This window comes from Magallana gigas, chromosome 9 (genome assembly GCF_963853765.1).
Source record: "Magallana gigas chromosome 9, xbMagGiga1.1, whole genome shotgun sequence".
NCBI lineage: Eukaryota > Metazoa > Mollusca > Bivalvia > Ostreida > Ostreidae > Magallana > Magallana gigas.
Window position 1 is genome coordinate 17,105,255 of NC_088861.1, and position 15,249 is coordinate 17,120,503.

General features: G+C 30.4%; 1 protein-coding gene across 2 annotated transcripts in view; it reads right to left on the reverse strand.

The window, feature by feature from the left end:
• Positions 1-15,249, reverse strand: part of LOC105325920 (E3 ubiquitin-protein ligase rnf213-alpha) — a 69,151-nt gene that overhangs the window by 26,663 nt on the left and 27,239 nt on the right. For both annotated transcript variants that reach the window (XM_034476075.2, XM_066071144.1), the window contains exons 28-50: positions 13,772-14,018; positions 12,480-12,617; positions 10,760-10,850; positions 9,704-9,878; positions 9,190-9,358; positions 8,862-9,031; positions 8,364-8,561; positions 8,144-8,266; positions 5,222-5,342; positions 4,444-4,685; positions 4,004-4,086; positions 3,674-3,807; positions 3,207-3,302; positions 2,965-3,117; positions 2,555-2,721; positions 2,250-2,472; positions 1,937-2,107; positions 1,621-1,683; positions 1,410-1,519; positions 1,127-1,312; positions 874-1,030; positions 443-513; positions 193-325 (exon numbers count right to left, since the gene is read on the reverse strand). In XM_034476075.2, coding sequence (XP_034331966.2) covers positions 193-325; positions 443-513; positions 874-1,030; positions 1,127-1,312; positions 1,410-1,519; positions 1,621-1,683; positions 1,937-2,107; positions 2,250-2,472; positions 2,555-2,721; positions 2,965-3,117; positions 3,207-3,302; positions 3,674-3,807; positions 4,004-4,086; positions 4,444-4,685; positions 5,222-5,342; positions 8,144-8,266; positions 8,364-8,561; positions 8,862-9,031; positions 9,190-9,358; positions 9,704-9,878; positions 10,760-10,850; positions 12,480-12,617; positions 13,772-14,018 — 3,421 coding nt within the window. The remainder of the gene's footprint in view (positions 1-192; positions 326-442; positions 514-873; positions 1,031-1,126; positions 1,313-1,409; positions 1,520-1,620; positions 1,684-1,936; positions 2,108-2,249; positions 2,473-2,554; positions 2,722-2,964; positions 3,118-3,206; positions 3,303-3,673; positions 3,808-4,003; positions 4,087-4,443; positions 4,686-5,221; positions 5,343-8,143; positions 8,267-8,363; positions 8,562-8,861; positions 9,032-9,189; positions 9,359-9,703; positions 9,879-10,759; positions 10,851-12,479; positions 12,618-13,771; positions 14,019-15,249) is intronic.

The window sequence follows — 15,249 nt, forward strand, 5'->3', positions numbered from 1 at the left end:
CATGTAACAATTTTTAATGTTACCCGTTGCTAAGTGCGTTGCTAACGCTGAGGGTAATAGAACGGATTATGAACTGCGTCTAAACCAATCAGATTTCAGTATTTAACATGAAAGTATAACAAAATAAAAAAGATACATGATGAGAGTTTGCTCTGAGAGAGAGAGAGAGAGAGAGAGAGAGAGATTATATACTTCGATGTATTCTTGGTCTCTTGGAAAACTTGAGCCAAATATAACGTGAGTGTTCTCTTCATTTCCCATCAGTTGATGAAGAAGATTTAATGCCCCATAGTTCTCAGTCAGCAGTAGAATGTACCTCGACTCTCTATGTAGAATACAGTTAAGAAATGTAAATAACACTGAGCAAATTATAAAAGATTAATAGGTGGGAGGCTAATCATTACTTAAAGGTAGAATACTTTTGCAAGTTAATGATCATTACTTTTTGTTTTCTTCATATTGCAGGCATTCTCGCAGTAGTGCTGTATCCGTTTTAACACCGCGGTTCTCTGGCTGAAAATTCATATAAAGCTTTCAAGAAAAATGCAAGGCCCAAGTCTCTATAATAGTTAATGATATTCATTTTATCGTTTGAATAGAAGTAATCTCGTTACCGCCAAAGATTTATGATATTTGAAAATCACTTAAATTATCGAAGTTTTTTTAAGTCCCCGGGTTTTTAGAAGCAAAAGTCAGCCTTTAACAAGTTGGGTTATCCTTTTTTATAGCGGCTATACATTTCCATTGTAACTTGAATGGAAATCATTTGATAGTTTCAGATGCATTTTGAAAATTTTTTAAAGTTTACTTTTATAACGTGCAAAGAAATATGTTTTAATAATTTGTATAAATGTAAACTGTTCAATGCAATACCCGTTCTTGCAGAATGAACGGTAAAAACTCTCCAAACTCTTGAACAGGATCAAGACCTTCTAGCCCACCAAAGTTCCTTTTAATTGCAATGATTACTTCGTGCGGAGTAGGACTTCGACGATTTTCCACAGCAACAGCACAGATCATTTTTACTAGACTATTAATACAAAACAGTTTAGATATGGCAATCTTTAAAAAGGGAGCTGTAAGGATAAACTAACAAATTCAAGTAAAATTAATAATCCTTAAGAACCTGTAAAAGTCTCTCAATCCAAAAAATTCTCTTGCTTTCAGAAGATTTTCTGAAGGAACATCATCAATGTTTCTAAACAGTGTGTCGCTATTGCAAGCCTTGTTAAAGACATGGAGATAAGCCTGTGCCAATCTCGGAATTAGATCTTCAATCAACAGATAAACATCGTCGTGTTCACATATTCCTCTACAAAAACAAGCGCAAAAATTATATGTTTATTCAGTTTGTATCATGTTGGTTACATTATTTATGTTTGAATATTCCTTAATGATTAATGAATTACCTAGCACTTTCAATTAGGTCCTGCTCATCAGGCACTTCTCTTTGAACCAAAATTCCACGATTCATTTTTGCTGGATCAAGAGCCCAATTTGATATTCCAATGAAAGAAACCTTGTAAAAGATTATAGATATTATTGCCATTTGCCATATCTCAAAAAAAAGTTTTACGGGTTTTTTTCTGCAAATGTGTAAATTATGTTTCGATTATAAACCTTTTTATAATCCTCGTATTCTTCATCATCAGGACAACCATCCTCTAACAGTGGATGTAAAGCCTGGATGAAAAAAATAATTGTATGGTTGATGGCGAAAAAAGATATGCAGCGGTTTTTTTCTCTTAATTTTTTTGGCAATAATAAAAAAGAAGCCAATACTTCAAGACATTAAAAATGTGCATGAGTTATGTTATACATTTTTTTTTACAACAAACTATCAATAAGATAAGCAGTGCTTCTACGTTTTTATAACTAAATATTTTCAACAGTAATAATTACATTATGCTAATAGCCTAACGAAATAATGTTTAACCTTCAATGGCATTCTTGGTGAATCCTCTGCTAGTCCTACTTCATCAAGAACAACAACAGATACAAACTTTTCCAAATCTTTGCTCTTCTGGAAAGAGCTAGCCTGATTAAATGTTTTTAAAATACCATCGGCAGTTGCAAGTGGGCTACATTGAAAGGAAATAAGCTGCACCTGTGAACAGTAATGATCAAATTAAAAATATACTATGCACTTTTATACTGGATACGGGCCATTTAATAAGTAATGAACTCTCTAATCTCTGCTTCATTAATGTTTGAAAATTTCCAATAATTTATAGTTATACTTGGCCTACCTGCTTAAGGCTTTTAAAAAGAGACGAATCTGAATCACGACCTTGCATGTTGTGGTCAAGAATTGTTTTGGACAGGGATTTCGAACTGCCGGGTTTTCCAACAAGGAATAATGGGATTCGAAGTTCGACACACACAACCATCATGAAGAAATTCTCTCTCAAAGCAAGATTTTTTGCAATGTTGTCATTTAATTTTAAATTCTGTAAAAAGGCCATCTGGCACCTGTTTTATGAAGCAAAAAAAAAACATTAAAATAACACATAACTTTTATATGTTAGATTTAATTTATGAACAGTTTGTATACCTTGTTATCTCCCTTTTCATTTCTTCTGCTCCTCTTGAAAGTTCTAATGGCGAAGCAAAGTAATCTGTGATGTATTCTCTATACTCCTCTCTGGATTTTAATGATGAATGATAACAAACTCCTAGAGCCAGTAGCAACGCTTTTGTCATTTTTGCATCTTGAGAGCGCTGTAAGAAAAAAAAATACTTATTTAAAATAATTTCATATATATATATACAATGTACACTTATTTCAGATAAAAAAAAAACTAATATTTAGTTCTTATTGTCATTAACCAAAACCTTCAACGGAAAACGAATAATCATCCCCAACATTAATAATAATGCTTCGTTAAAAATATATGGGAGTGTTTCTTCAGAATATTTTAGTCTACCATTCGTAGCTAGTAAATGATGTTCTAAAATATTTACACTAGCCGCTGGCTGAATCATATCTTCCTCATCGTCCTGTTCTTCGAGTTCCACGTCATCCATGGCGTCAAAAATCTCCGTTTGATTGTACATCCAGCCAAACACTTTGAGTGTTCTTTCAACATCTCTTAGACTCACAAAACTGCATTCATCCTATTAAATAATCAAGATATGTCCAAACAAGATACAGTCAAATGTTAGTACTCAATATTAGTATTTACAAATGATTCTAAAGTAATTACCTTCTGGTTTCTCATAAATTCCTGTGATGCAGCAAGAATATCGCTCAGAATAGAGATAATTCTTCTGTTGACGGGAGGCAATGTACCATTTCGTACCTTTCGAGATATAGACAAAAATTATATTTTTTATAAGCAAAATTTATTTTTTGTTTGTATATAATGAGTGTTCAGAAAACAAGCTGTAAGTGTATAGGCAAATTTGTCTCTAAAATTCTTCAAGTTGGGTCTTTATTATTCAGACGGAAAGAGATTATATTTCATTTGATGTCGAGGGTTCATCTTTTACAAAATTTCAGAACGGAACTTTTTTGCAAACATTATATAATATTAATCATCCTTAGCATAGTGACTAGTTACTTGTACACAATGGGACATGAAGGTTTCTTTTTAAGTAATTTGAGTAAGTCGCTTGTGTATCATTTCCAAAATTTGTTGCATTACAATCAACATAATATAACTAAACATACACATCTTTGAACCATTTGTATAATATACAGCTTTTCAACATTGTTGTCAAGCTGTCCAAAATCCCACACCAAGGGCAACATGCTCTGAGGAAGGGGTTGCACACGATACACCAGGTGACGCATAGGTATTCTTCCTGTGTCAAAGAATATATTGCTTTTTTGTATATGTATACACAGTTATACCTGTAAAACTTCATTATTGTAAAACTTCATTTATGTTAAATAATATGTTTATTGAAATCTCAATATTGAATTTTAGATTCAGTACACAAGTCTGTATTTGGTGTATTGTAAGTGTGAATGATATTTCATTTTAATGTATTTATTTACCAAGCTTGTCATCCGTTTCATCAGAATTCACATGATAGCCAAGACCTGCTCTTTCAAGTCTGTCAATCATTTCGTCTGAATGTCTACAATTAATCGCAATAGACTAAAAGAAGGGTCTGAGTATTTGAACAAAAATTATATTTTCAAACACTGTGTATTTTTTCTACCATATTTCCGAGAAATCAATCTAGCTGTGCTTTAAATTGTATATAAAGCCATGAAAATAAACAACCACAATCTACATGCATCTAATTTTGATTAATTTGTCCGCGTTAAAAACTTTATTATGACGCATTGTCTTCGCAATATATTTGTTTACCTCCTTATAAGAATATATATCGTTATCAACAAATTTTTCATTGTTTCATTTACAGTGTTCTACTTACTCAATATGAATAACTGAAATAAGTGTCAGAAACAATTTTGATATAAACACCTACTTTCGGTATGGGTTGCAAGCGGCCACGAGTTTCAAGTTCGTGTTTAAAGCTAATGGTTGTCCATCAATAGTTCCGTCACACATGATTTCTTTAATGCAGCCAACTGCCTCTGTCGTGTTTGCCTCATCAAAGAAGAGAACAGTGATGATATGCTTTCCATGTTCTCGGCAATTGGATTCGGCAAGAGACTCAGCTTGCTTGACCTTTTCTATAATGTGTTTCTTTGTCGTTCCACCATGCACCTAATAAAAGATATCAGTTCTGTCATTTATTTGCGTAATGTATGCTTTGTAAAACTTTCTTACTGCGATTACCCCAAAAATATTTCGTCATAAACGAAATTCGTTATAATTATATTCAATTTTAAAGAGAATTAATGATAACTATGCAAACAAAATCGTTATAAAGCAAAAATCAACGTGTGTAAACATTTCAAATGACTGTAGTTACAAAAAAGTATAACAAATTTATTGTTTAAGTTAACAAAGATAAAATTAAATTTTGTTAAATCTCTATTTTAAGATATGTGTTTTTAAATGTAAAATTATTTACATTGCGCAGACGAAAGTGTAAAAATCAGCAAAGAAAATTTGTTAAAATGTGTTCATTATATAAAAGCCAATTCTAAACATGTGACAATTTCCATAGTTACTAATGCCAGGACACAAATCAAATTGTTTTCACTACAAATTCACACCTTTTATAAATTTGCGCGTTTGCAAAAATTAAAATTTCATAACAATTGCCTAAAGACAGTAAAATTCTGGGAAAGATTTACCTTCATTAAAGTCATTGTATTCATAGGTACACCGGCCGGACATTGCAAGGAGCAGAGGAATTTTATCAAACAAGTCTTTCCACATCCGGTTTCACCCATGACAATCACTGGTATGTTACATCTATAAATAAAAATATAATTATTAACATCTGACAAAGTTCGGCTACGATAGTTACAATGGTCAAGAAAATAATTTAAAATGCGTACTAGTTTTGCCTTTATGGGTAAAAACCTAATTTTAAAATGTTATATATAGCAAAACTATCAATTTAAATATAGGTAATCAAAGATTACAGAGCTTACCGAGATAAGGCATCACTTTTACGAGACTACTTTTATCTTATAAAATGTAAACCATAGTTAATTATCTTTATTAAAATATTGGAAATTGTTGTGGGTTTTTTTATTATTATTGTATAACATATAATACCAAATTGTATCATATTACATGTTAATTGCACACTGTATTGTATGATAAAAAAATATGAATCAATACACTTCTTTACAATACAATATTGTACAGTATGATACAACATCATATTGTGTTATATGTTATATCAAACAATACAATGCTGTAAAATTTTATCATAATATTGTATTATATGATAAAACATTGTATGAAGATATGATATCCATCATGTTATATGATATTGTGAAATATGATATGATATCGTATAATATATGATATTTTATCATAAAATTTCCTTTCAATTAATGCAACAATTTTTACATGAAACAATAATGTATCTTATGATATGATTATACAGTATTGTTTGATAAGTTTTTATTCAAAATCTTATCACATGATATTCTTTTAAATAATAAAATATCATAAAAAAATATATAGTTTGATTCCATACCACATGATATTGTAACATATGAAATTTTTTATATGACATTATATCATATGATATTATATCGTATGATATCGTATGATACAATATCAGAAGACAATCATACATGTATATGGTATTGCATAATACGACACAATAAGATAATATTTGATATGATTCAATATCATTTTAATACTTTTTATGTCATAAAATATAAGATCAAAAAATAAAATTTCATCTAATACAAAATAATATCATATGATACAAAACCATAATATATGATATCATACCAAAATATGATACCATATCATATTGAATCATGTAATATTTTACAATATTATCGTCATATACTACAACATCATGTCATTACTACAATACAGCACATCAACATAGAGGAAAATATCGTAAGAATCACAATTTGAGACTGTCTAATATGTTAAACTTGCCTAAGCATCTAGATACTGTAAATGCATAGTTAAGATAAAATAAGTTAGTACTATTATTTACATAAACATGTGACCTGCTCCAAAAACCTTAACCTCCTCCATCATCCAAACCCAGATTCAGTACTCAGTATTCAAGCCTTTGGAATGCACCAGTATCGCAAGATGCATCAACTATTTCATAATTTTTATAAAAATTGAACCAATAATGATTTAGATTTGTCTATCAAAGGGCATCTGCTTCAAAAACTTTAACCAGCTGAAAAAATCTAAACATCTTCCAGCATCTGAAATTTGCCTCCGATTCAACATTCAAAACTGCAAAGTGCAGAAGTATCATAAGAGGCACGACCCATGCAAGTTTGGTGAAAATAGGATGTTATAACTTAGATGTGGCTATCAAAGGGCACCTGCTCTAAACAAAAACTTAAGCTTTTCCAATATCCGAAACCTCTGACTCAGATTCACATTCAAGCCTATTAAGTGCAACGCCATCAAATGATAAACAATCCATGAACATTTGGTAAAGGTTGGACTAATTAGAAGTACTGTGAGCAAGCTACAAATTAATGTAACAATGTTGCTCAAAGACAAGACATATTTACAGGTCACAAGCAATCTTTTGTATCGAATTTTAAATTTTATCATTTTCCATTACGAGATATGGTTTACACAGGAATTAAACATTTCTTTCAACAATGACCTTGAACTTGCACAACTGACCATTGGTCAGGTTTATGATTCTCCTCATGTCATAAACAATCTTTATGTGACGTAAGTACTTCCAATGTTTCTCAATAAGAAAGGTCAAAAGCAGACAAAAATTATAAACTTTTTCTTTAAATGACGTTGAATTTGCCCCAATGACCTTTGGTATAAATCATGGCATTCACTCAGGTCATAAATAATCTTTGTGTGCAGTAAGAACTTCTAATATTTCTCAAAAAAAAGATATAGACCGGACATGTATTTTGCAATTTACCTTCCAGTAACCTTGAACTTCACCGAATAAACTTAAGTTAAAATAAGGTCATAAGCAATCTTTGTGTTAAGTATGAACTTTTAATTTTCTCCATAAGAAAGATATAGCTCAGGCACGATTGTACAGACAGACGGACAAACAGAAGGACTGACAACCGGACAGACAGCCCAACGAAAGGACAGATGGACAAAAAGATTCCTATACATACCAAAAACTTTGTTTGCACGAGGCATAATAATAAGGTAGATATGTCTATCAAAGAGCATCTGCTCAAATAACATTAACCTGTTCTAAAAGCCTTAACCTCCTCCAACATCTGAAATTCATGGCCCAGATTCAGCATCCATATAACTAAAGTTCATAAGTAGGTCCAGATGCATCATCCATGCAGGTTTGGTGTTATAGGACAGGTAATAACTTAGATACAGGACCAGCTCCAAAACCTTCAAACAGGTCTGGTAGCTGAAGCCAATACCGGATGTAAAGCATAAAGCTCCCCCCGACTTCGTCTCGGTCAGCTAAAAACTCTTATTTTCGATATCGGTAAACAGATTGTACTTTTTTAATTTGATTGTTTGTGAATATATAGTAAGGAACCTATGCAATTATGTAAAATTGAATGGTTTAATCAAAGACACATGGGTATTCGATCAGAAATCTTTACCTAAATCTCATATATATAGCCATCATCTTCTTTACATTGTCTGTCGTGAGTTCATATGTTTCATCTGGATCCTGTGGAAAATCGTTTCCAACAACCCTACAAAGTCTTTCTATTTTTTGTTCTCTGAAAACAAAAATTAAAAAAGCAATTATAAATAAAAAATTTCTTTCGTGCTAACGATAAGCAAAGCTTTAAATATTGCATTACTTTTCTTTAATACCTGCTCAAATCATCGAAGTTTTCCTGCAGTGGGACATTATTTGCTCGCAAAGCACCCCAAAGCTGTTTGCTCATGATGTTTCTTTCCAATATCATCCTAGTTTGTTGATCAACCAGATTTCTGCTATATCTATCGATGTTAAATCCAATGAACGTAATTGTGTTTTGATCCGGGTTGAAAAAGAGGTAAGGATGGGCACTAGTTATAGAAAAAGGAAATATACATACATTTAATATGTCAAATTGAAAAGTTCTAAACTGGTTATTAAGTATAGGAACAGACTTTCAGTATCGATATTCATAAACTGTGAATTAACCTTTTTTAAAAGATAAATAGTAGAAATTTGAATTATTATTGTTGCTACTTTTTTAACCCAATTGATATTTTTTCCAAGTAAGCTATTTTAAAACATACACCTATGATACATTTTTTTTTTAATTTGTTTTTTACTATTATTCATGCAGGTTTAGATATTAAAAATTACAACATTATCTAAACCTTGTTTCCCATTTTCTACGCATTTGAAACTGTTTTATATCTTCATCAGTTTCAGAATAATGCGATTCATCTTCCATAGAAACAGAGGATTCGTCGTCGTTTTCGGCGACAATCCTTATGTCAGTATATTCTCTTCCCTCACTTATATCTAATGACCTCGTTGAAAAATCCTTTACAAAAGTTAAAACAAAATATATTGTTTATTATTCCATGTATCAAAGGTATAAACGAATCTTTTTAACACGATTTCATAAAATGTGTACTGATCATAATACGATAATTTGCATTTATACTTTGTTCATTACATACAAATTGAAAGGAAAATTACCTTAGACATTTGAATGAGAAACCGTAGAACAAAGACTGGAAATCCAGGTAGATCTTGTTGTAAAATTGCACTGCAATATACGGATTTTTCGAAATCTTGCAATTGGGTGTTCAAAAAATGAATAAAGTTTCTTAACTCTGCCCAGCTTGGATTTTCCACACAACAGTGACTGAAAAAATTTATATATATATATATATATATATATATATATATATATATATATATATATATATATATATATATAATATATATATATAAATATTCTGTACATGTTTTTTTCTTCTAAACAAATAAGCTTTTAGAAACCAATTTTCTATGAGAATACAAATTCTTATTATAAAAAGAATGCTTAAAGTCACGTCCTTATTACAGTACACTATCAATCTATAAAAAAAATATATGAAAGAAACTCTGATGAGTTTACAGTGCATGGTATTAGAAATCTAAAATTTGTAAACAAAGAAAAGGATCTGATCTTTGAAATCGTTCTCACATATTTATTATAAAAACTTACCGAGTCAACACCTGCAAACATTGTTTTGTGTCTGTCTCTTTGATATTTCTGTTGAAAACCGGAATATCTCCAACACTGTTCTCATAGTGCATCAGGTAATGATATGGTCTTTGATATTCATCGGACTGAAAATTCTTTTCATCAAATCCAACTACATGTACGTCATTTCCACTGTCTATTTTAAGAATCGTGCAATTACAAATTTATATTTTATCTATTTAAAGTATGATTAAAAAGGATATCTTTTATCAAGAATAATTTACTAAGAACAGTTTATATATATTTAATATCTAAAATACAATGTAAACTTCAGTTTTGTAAAGGTTTAAAACAGAGAAGTTTAGCAAACCAACGTGTACGCTTACGTATACGTGTAGAAAGGATATTATGTGTATAACGTCATCAGTTTGTGTAATGACGAATTTCTACACGTATGTACCGGAACAAACATACGTGTAAATTGCAAAGTACCTGTAAGGTCGATATTGTAGCTTCTGTTTCCCTGTTGGCTATGTATTTTAACAAATTTGTTTATATTTCTTAAGCCTGAATATTTAATGCGAATACTAATATCAACAAACATAAATGTTCATTAGAATTTAATGTTATCGAAATTTTAATACACGTATTTCTTCCTCCAAAACATGCAATGGCTCTGTTATTTTATTTATCTGTGATAAATAAAAAGATACATATAATGTATAATAAGATTAACACATGCAGAATTCTCAACTTTTGTCTTTGACTAAAAATCTCAGCTTAGTAGATGATATCTAGAATTACATTAAAACATTAACTCGTACAGGTACACGTCACAACTGTTAAACAAGAAGAGTAATGTGAGCTGGTACGCATAGTTCTAACTTGTAACCTACACATACAAGTACGCGTACCCGTTCGTCTGCTAAACCTCTTTAATATCAAATAAACAATTCCTTTTAACTAACGAAATGGGCAAATAATTACATATATTAGATGATTTATATCTAAGGCTTATGTAAAATATATTAAAAGTCAATACATGTACATGTTTGTAAAAAGTTCATTTATTCTTACCATTGGTATCTCTTAGAACCTCTTCCGGCGAGATGCATCTTACACTTGGAAGAATATTCAACAGTTGAACTGACGATTCAAACTCGCTTTCCTGTTAGTTGCATATAAATTCATAAAATAGAAATAGATAGTAGATATCCTTTGTTATAAGACGATCAGAACGGTTCAAATATTACTGCAAAATAGCTCAGTGGTTAGAGCACCTGATTAACCCGTCACTATATCTCCCATCCAATTACATACGGAGCTGTGACCAGGATTCGAACCTCAAGTGTACACCTGCGCCGTACGAAATGTAACGGGATAGGAGAAGTTTATGACGAGTTTAAGCCCAGGGCCCCTTAATTCCTTGTAAGGTACTCTGCATGTATACACCGAGCTACATATGTATATGGCGCCGGTATTTGAACCGGTCTGGCCGTCACCTTCCTCTCCCCTTTAATGATATTCGCCTTCGAATGTTACACACCAGGCTCTTTTTCCTGGCAAAACTTAACCTGTCAAGGCAGGTGTTAACAAGCCACTAAATGTTACGGAATGGGAAAAATAAAGACGGAACCGATTCGAACACGCACCCCCTGAATCCCCATTTAAGTGTACCAACAGAGCTATCCGGTGCCGGTTTTCAAACCGGTCTAACAGTCACATTTGTATTCAAACAAAGAGAATTGGTTGTAAAAATTTGCATAATGGTTCAATTTTAAAGATAAACTCTAAAATATAAATCGACTAAAATTAAACCATGCTCGTTCGTTCGTTCGTTTGTTTGGTTATTTTTTTTCCGTTTGGTCAATTTTAAAAACTTGTCTTCAAGTAAAACAACTGAAAATGAATATTACAGTTTAGAAATATCTCTTTCTAAATCAAATCGATCTACTAAAATAAAGACCTTAAAATTGTTGAAACTATGCACTCGATAACATTCAATCTAAAACTAGTAGTATATTGTAGAGCGGAGTTTACAATAGACCACTTTGCAAAAAAAAACAGTAATTACATTTTTCATTAATCACTGATGGTCAAATAGTTTACAAACACAAATGCTCTGGAGGAAAAACTGATTACAACTTGATTTGGAAAGAGACGTATATACATGTATGTTAGCAATATTCAATTTCGTTTGCTCTTTTTTGTGATCCCTATTTAAGTCTATGATTTTTCTCGTTTCGAGGTGTAATGATCTACTTATTGCGCTAATATAGATCTACATGTACATCTTACATTTCTATTTTTCTTAGTGGCAAATGCATCCTAATATACGATGCTGGTAAAAAAAAAAGTTAAATCATTACACAGGCAGTGTTTATCAAACAAACCCAAGTACACATTAAAACAGGGAATATAATTGAAACACCAAGATAACGTACAAATAAGCGCTGACCACACGTTAAAGGTGTAAACCCAGGTTTAACCAAATGCAAAGGTAATACACAAATTTGTAATGATAAATGGGAAAAACAAAGTAATACATATATGACTTTTTACAAGTCTTGTTTAATTTAAATGCACCCTTATATATATATATATATATATATATATATATATATATATATATATATATATATATATATATACATAAGTAGAGTTTTACAACACGACATAAAACATGCTGTGCAAGATATGTACATATGTTCGTAAATTTTGCGATATTTATCATTAAATGCACAGTTTTGCTATGATGTTTTTACTTTATATCAATAGCTTCTAACAAATTACGTACTTGATCTTTGTCATTTGGTAGAGTTGTTTCGACGATGTACAGATCAGTTTCTGATCTGTGAAATATATATCCACTTTCGTCAATTAAACTGCCCAAGATTAACATGTTGAACAACATGGAACCAACATATCTTTCAACCTAAAACAAAAACAATTTTCCTGTCATAATGAAAAATATTCGTAGTAAAGAAACTCAAAAACCACAAGTAATAATCCTAATCAGTTTATTATACAGAAATGCATTTGAATTGTATGATTTGGTCACATACTTCTTGACAGAACTCCCCTGACAAAAAGTTTAAAAAATGTAAATGGAAGTATCCAGTACATTTAATAGCAACAAAACAGCAAAGAACTATACATTGTGTATGATATGAGTAAAGTGAGGCCCCATAATTCGTAATTATTTAAAGTGTTCTAGGTAAATTAAATCGTTATGTTAGTTTTTTGAAGAGTTAATATAATATTGTTATATATAACCATATATATAACAATCATATATATTGTTGATATAATTATATGTTCACCTATTTAATATTTAATTTATTTACACTCACTGACAGCATATGACGTCCAGAAGTGGCGCTATTATTGTAATTTAATCAAAATCAGTAAAAATTGGCATTTCTCTTATCTTTTTTTAATGGGAGATATAGAAAGACGCTTTGAATTTGAACAAGAACAGACTTTTTGTCACATAAGTCGTCGATAGATACATCTGTGATGCAATTATTTTGTTTATTCAAGCAATCAATCAATGTTTTGTGAAAGAAAAACAGCTTGAAAAAAGCCGTTATGTGATGAAAATGCGAAAATAGCGAGAAAAGGCTAATTTTTTAGATGCCATAATTGAAAATTGTGGGCATTTGGATCAAAATGAAAATTATGAAAACGTGTACATCTGTACGTAGGAAGCAAAGAATTACATTAAATAAATGATAGCTATTTTAGGGGTCCACGTAAGCAGTACATTTTTACGCCTTTACTATATATAACTCTTTAATTTAGATTATAGTAAAGTTATTTTTTTCTAAAATTATAAGAATAAAAATGCAAATATTTTTAACCTACCTCACGGAAAGCAAATGTTAATATTTAGAATTTAAACGGTTATTGTTATAGAATTCAGAGTGTAAATATACCTTAAAAATGTATTTTTTAATGACACAGAATTGTACAACAAACCAAACATTTAAAACAACTAATAACAATTAATAATCTGCCTTACATAACTTTGCTTTTACAAATAAATGGTCTTAATTTTTTTTATAAATGCAAAAAATGTTGTTTTACCCCATAAGCAATATCAATATGGAATATCCGTGGATACAAAACATCATTTGGCAGTGTACATTTCAGGATTCTACTTGAAACTTCGACAACATCTATCTGTTTTTGGCTCAATGGAATTGTAACTGATAAAGGAAAATCTTCCACAGCTCCAATTGGGTTTTTGGTTTGAAGCTTTTCAGTCAATCTCTTTTTGTGAAGACTTTTACCCATTCCAGCTTTTTCTGATCTCACTACCCGTACACAGTGCCTAAAATACAGATTTGATGCCATCTCACGTGTAAAAGTTTCATCGAATGTTTTATAAAGTTAATGTATTTTATTCATGTCACATTCTTGTTTCATATCAAAAACATATAAATACTTCTCGGTCAAACCGCTCAACTAAGCATGATATGTATCTACCTTTTGTACAATTATTTGCATCAACTTTTAAGCTCTAAATAAATCCAATTACATCCTCCTGTTTTTATAATTTAAACTTATATAACTATATATAGTAAATTATTTTTATGATACTATAAGTTTTAAAGTGTTAGACTCTTCAGATAACATTTTTACGAGTTCTGTTTCAAAAATTCTTATTAAGACCACTGTATACCTCTTGATATTAATTGTTGTTGATATTACAGACACATAAATTTAACTTCAAACTACAATACATAAATTTTTTTGCCCCTTTTGTGAAAAGATATTCTAAACTGCTCTTCGATGTTTGTAATTGTAATGTTACAAAATGTTGTTATCTACATGTCAAAATAAACTATCTTAAAGAATCTTCTCAGTAGTTTAAATAAGAATTATGTCAGTAGTCAAAGAACTTGTCCAGTCTTTTTATTATTACTGTCATATTGAAAAGAAAAGAAACCAATTTATTGGAAAGTTCCAATTTCTTTTTTTTTTAAATGATATTTAAAGTAAAGTTTGGTTAACCAAGCTTTTGGAAAAGAAGTAGAAGAGCTGAATGATTACAGACAAGCCTACAGGCTTTCGTACGTCTACCAGGGTTGGGGTCAAATATACATCAATATTTTGTCAATTACTTGCAATTACAATTACATTGATATTTTCAAATCTAATTAATTATTTTCAATTACTTTTACAAATGTAATTAAATACAATTCAATTTTTTTTAATATGTTAAGAATAAATACATGTATAAACAGCATTGGGACACACACAACTTTTTTATGGTAATGTCTTTAAAGTTTTGCGTTCATTTTAATAATTATTTATAGATTTTGCTTTTAAATTTATATTTCAAAATAATACATTAATATTATAATGGGTACTAAATCAGTGACATTGGGTTCATGTTTGGTTCTGAACAATAATTTTTCATACTAAATTTTTATTCAATACATTTGTTCTTGGGTATGAGAGGGCATCAGGCCTGAACAAATTAGACCTTTTCTAGATTGTCTTGTTGTTTAAACACATCAAACATTATGAGCCACTTAATTAGTGTATAAACACAACTC